The sequence below is a fragment of the Geospiza fortis genome, unplaced genomic scaffold (assembly GCF_000277835.1).
Source record: "Geospiza fortis unplaced genomic scaffold, GeoFor_1.0 scaffold290, whole genome shotgun sequence".
NCBI lineage: Eukaryota > Metazoa > Chordata > Aves > Passeriformes > Thraupidae > Geospiza > Geospiza fortis.
In genome coordinates, this window is record NW_005054678.1 from 29,258 (window position 1) to 33,631 (window position 4,374).

Genomic DNA, 4,374 nt, shown 5'->3' on the forward strand with positions numbered 1-4,374 from the left:
GTGGTTTCCAGCAGCACCAGGAGCTGGTGGGTCCAGTCCCCATTGGGGACCATGTCGGTGGCCAACACAAAGAGCTCCTGTTGGCCCTGGAACCACCTCAGCTGGATGTGGGCAGGGTAGAAATCCATCACGGAGCAGAGCAGGCGGCCGGGGCCGGGCTGGGAGCTCGAGGGGGGCACCAGTGAGATGGACATGCTGGGGGGCACTGGGAGAGAGCGGGGAGGGGCGGGGTGGCCTTGAGAAGGCCTGGGAGTGCACTGCGAGAACTGCGGAGCACTGCGAGCGAGGGTGAAGGTCTCGGAGTGAAATGAGAAGTTCTGGGAATGGACTGGTATTGTACTGGGAATGAGATGAAAGGGCTGGGAGGGAGTTTGTGGACACTGGGAGGACCTGGGGCAGCACTGGGAGGAACTGGGAACGGCGCGCGCGGCGCTGGGAGGCCGAGTCCAGAGCAGGGCACTGGGGGCTGCGGATCTGCCTGGCAACTGATGAGTCATCAGAGAGCCGCACTCTGATTGGCTGAGGGGCGGCAGCACCACGCACGGCTGAGATGGACACGCGGGGGACGCTGGGAGAGACTGGGAATGGACGGGGAGAGCCACGGGAGCCACTGGGACGGACAAGAGGCCGCGGGGACGGTCACAAGGAGGGCTGAGGGCTCTGGGGTGATTCCCAGGGAGGTTATGAGGGGACACGCTCGGGCCCCTCTCTATGCCCCATGAGCTGCGGGCACGGGCAGGAAAATCCAGGAGCGAAGCGCCCGACACCCCAGACTGCCCTAGCCCTGCACCCCTGCGCTCCCCCAAACCTTTCAGGGCTGTGCCAGAGCCAGCAGCCAGCCCTTTGTCATCTCAGTCACCCGTGGCTGTCACCCCCTGCTGCTCCCAGCATCTTTCCGGGTGACAAATGGCACAAAAACTCCCAGAGAAACCCAAACCCCATCAGTGCCCAGCTCTGATATGAGTCCATCCCATGGGCAGCAGCCCCCTCACTCTGCTGCAGCCCCGGGGGTCACTGTGCCACAGGGTCAGTCCTGCCAGGACAGGCAGCTCCAGTGGGAGCCCCTCTGGCCACGGGGTTCCTGCGGGGTCACAGCCTCCTCTCAGGCACCCTCCTGCGCCAGGGGGCTGCTCCAGGGGCTGTGGGGGGATCTCTGCATCCAGCACCTCCGTCTTTAGAACCACCAGGGATTGGCTCTGCTGGACACTGAGGACGCTTCCAGCAGCTTCTCTCAGAGCCCACCCCACTACCACAACCAGTCCATACAAACCCAATACATCCCAAAAAATGGGGTCCCAGATATCCAAGAACTCGGATGCACCCCAGAATGGGGATGGAGATGTCCAGGGACTCGGGTGTGCCCATAAATGAGGCTCCAGCTGAGGGCTTTCTCTGCTTGGCTGAGCGCTGCCTGAGGGCTGGGCTGCACCAAGGGGGAACACCCTCCTCCAGCGGGGGGAGCCCCACAAGCCCCTCGGAACCCTGCCAGAATGCCGGGAGCCACCAAAACTGCTCCGTCCCTGCCCTCTGCAGCTGCACAGGGAGAGGAAATACAAGGAAAGGCCCAGGAGCTGAGAAGGAATGGGAGAGATTCCACCCTGAGCACCAGCATGGGCACAACAGACCCAGCGTAGGCACAGGGAGGGAATTTATTACCAAGCAATTCACAGCAGCGAACGAGAAGGGAAAGAAATCTCTCCAACACCTTCCCCACACCCAACGGGGATCATCAGGACCACAGAGCACCAGGGCTCTTCCCAGCGGGGGTCACTGGGGATCATCCAACGTGGATTCTCCATGGGGGGTGGAGCTGGAACAGCGCACGAAGCTCTTCCCGCACTCGGGGCACTCGTAGGGCCTCTCCCTGGTGTGGAGGCGCCAGTTCAGGAGGGTGGAGTTGTGCTTGAAGCCCTTCCCACAGTCAGGGCAGTGGAAGGGCCTCTCTTCTCTGTGAATGCGCTGATGCAGGAGGAGACGGGATGGCCTCAGAAACCTCTTCCCACACTGGGGACACTCATAGGGCCTCTCCCCAGCGTGCAGCATCTGGTGTTCCCTCAGGCTGGAGCTCCGCCCGAAGCTCTTCCCACATTCCAGGCAGGTGTGGGGCCGTTCCCCAGTGTGGATCTTGCTGTGGCTGATGAGGTTGCAGCCCTTGCTGAAGCCCTTCCCACATTCCCCACACTTGTAGGGCTTCTCCCCTGTGTGAATCACCTGGTGCTCCCTCAGATGGGAGTTGTACCTGAAACCCTTCCCACATTCCAAGCACTTGTGTGGCCTCTCTCCAGCCTGAGGCTTCTCCACCAGCTCTGAGCTCTGGCTGCATCTCCGGCCGCCTTCCTGGCTCAGGGGGGCTCTTTTCTCCTCACAGCTCCCTGGGCTGGGGTTGCAGCCCCTCCTCGTGGGGGATCTCTGGGGCTTTTCCTTCTCCATCTGTCCACAGCTTGGGAATGACAAATCCTGATTTGGGGGGAAAAAACAAGGGGTGAGAGCCTTGGGCTGGGGGTTCCTCCTGCAGAGGACCATCGCTGGAAGTCTCCAGGGATTTTGAGTTCAAAAAAATCTGTGAAGCATCAAGATATAGCTCCCAAAATGACCCTCACAGGAGATCTACCCCTCTTGTCTCTTCAATCTGCGGTTTGGTGGTTTCTCTTCCTTGAGCTGATGGGAGTCCCGAGGCTCCTGGAGCTCCCCCTCTCTGGGATCTTGCTTACAGATGACCCAGGGGATTTTGAGGGTCCCAGAGGTCCTTTCTCCCTGATTCTCTGCTCCAGCATTCCACAGATCCCAGGGGTCCCCACACCCCAGGCCCTTCCCTCTGCCCTTCAGGCTGCTGGGTCTCACCCAAGTCTGGAATCACCCCTCTCACCTTTTCCCACACCAGGGGTCTTGAGGTTCCACTCCGCTGCTCTTCCGGGGGGGTCCCCAAGACCAATGTCCTCCCCCTACCAGTACCTGGTGATTGCCAAGAGGACCCCTAAATATCCCCAAAAGGAGGATCAGCTTTGGGGTCCTGCAAGATCCATATATCCCCACAAAAAACCAAACCCTCTCAGGGACCACCAAGATATTTGGGTCTTGATTCTGGAATCTGCAAACTCCAAACACTTCCCTTAGAAGAATCTCTCTTCTGGAGGACTCCCTGATACATTTGGGGTGAGCCCCCCCTCCTTAGTCACCAGCAGGACGGAAACTTGTGCTTCTCCTTCTCCTCCTCTTCCTGCTCCTCCTTTTCCTCTCCCCCTCCCCTCCTCCTCCGTGACCAACCCAAAACAACAAAGATTTCACAGAGCCACGAATATCATTTGCTATACAAAAGTAGGGAGCATATGAAGCGGGGCTATATAGTAGGTGGATTGGGAAATCTGTAGCTCTCAAGTAATTCAGGCGATAGAAGAAGGGAAAGGGAGATGTGGTCAGGAAAATTGGGATGAAAAGGAAACTCTGTCTTCAACAACTGGAGAAACCCCGTGAGAAATGTCCCATGGCTGCCCCCTATTTTGAGGAATGAAATTACTTTTACAGGACTCCTCTGTCTGCTTTCTGGACAGAAACCTCTGGTGATGTCAATTTTTCCACACACCTTGGGACTTGTCCGGAATTCCTTCCACGGTCAGGGGTGGCGGGCAGTGAGTGCAGCTGAAGGTGCCTCAGCCAGTTTGGGTGATCGGCTCCCCCCTTTTCCCATCGTGTTGAAAAGAATGAGATGAAATTGTCTTTACAAACAGATGGTGTGAATCTCCTTTGAAGTAGATAAGGAAGAGACAGGAGAAACCATCAGTTTTAGAAAATGTTATTAATCAACAGGAAATGCTGCTCAGCCATGGTCCTGCTAAATTCCTGAACTTTGTGAAGAAGAACAAAGATTTAACAGATCCGTGAATATTGTATTTTATACAAAAGGGGAGAATCTTGATTTTGCACATTCTCCCAGAGGTAATTAAGGACATGGACATGCAGGGGGGCAATAAGAGGAGAAGGGATTTGGACAACAGGGGATGGATGGTGTTGGTGTGCTGCAAAGGGACTCAGTGAAGGGGAGTGTGCAGCAATATGGTTAAGGCAAGAAGCAGCAGGAGGAATCTCTGTGGTAAGAAAAAGAAAAGAGGAGAAAGAGAAAAATACTGAGGATTGGGATGTTTTTCAGCAGGGCTTAGCCTCAAAATTTGTTAGTTGATCCTTTGTATCCCCGGTTTCCAGGAGAGGAAAACAAGGAGGTCAGGGTTCCAGGGGGTTTCTCTGAGCTGGGCAGCGGCAGCACCGGGCGCAGAGGTGCGGGACCGGGAGCACGGGCTGGGGGCCTGTGCCGAGCTGCGGGGCCGGGCCGGGGCTGTGGGGCAGCCGGGGCTCAGCGCCGGGCGCTGCCTGAGCCCACCA

The 4,374-nt window shown here is 57.3% G+C and overlaps 1 protein-coding gene and 1 pseudogene across 1 annotated transcript; one reads left to right on the top strand and one right to left on the bottom strand.

Moving 5' to 3' along the window:
* The window catches only part of LOC102043268, a 33,677-nt pseudogene that overhangs the window by 5,975 nt on the left and 23,328 nt on the right, over positions 1-4,374 (top strand).
* On the bottom strand, positions 1,583-2,967 carry LOC115949013 (gastrula zinc finger protein XlCGF49.1-like). Its single transcript, XM_031065098.1, has 2 exons — positions 2,867-2,967; positions 1,583-2,457 (listed from the first exon to the last, which is right to left on the bottom strand). The coding sequence occupies exon 2, from the start codon at positions 2,428-2,430 to the stop codon at positions 1,768-1,770; it is 663 nt and encodes a 220-aa protein (XP_030920958.1). The 5' UTR covers positions 2,431-2,457; positions 2,867-2,967; the 3' UTR covers positions 1,583-1,767.

Excerpts from the sequence above, each read along its gene's own strand:
- LOC115949013 (XM_031065098.1), bottom strand. The coding sequence starts at position 2,430 with ATGGAGAAGGAAAAGCCCCAGAGATCCCCCACGAGGAGGGGCTGCAAC.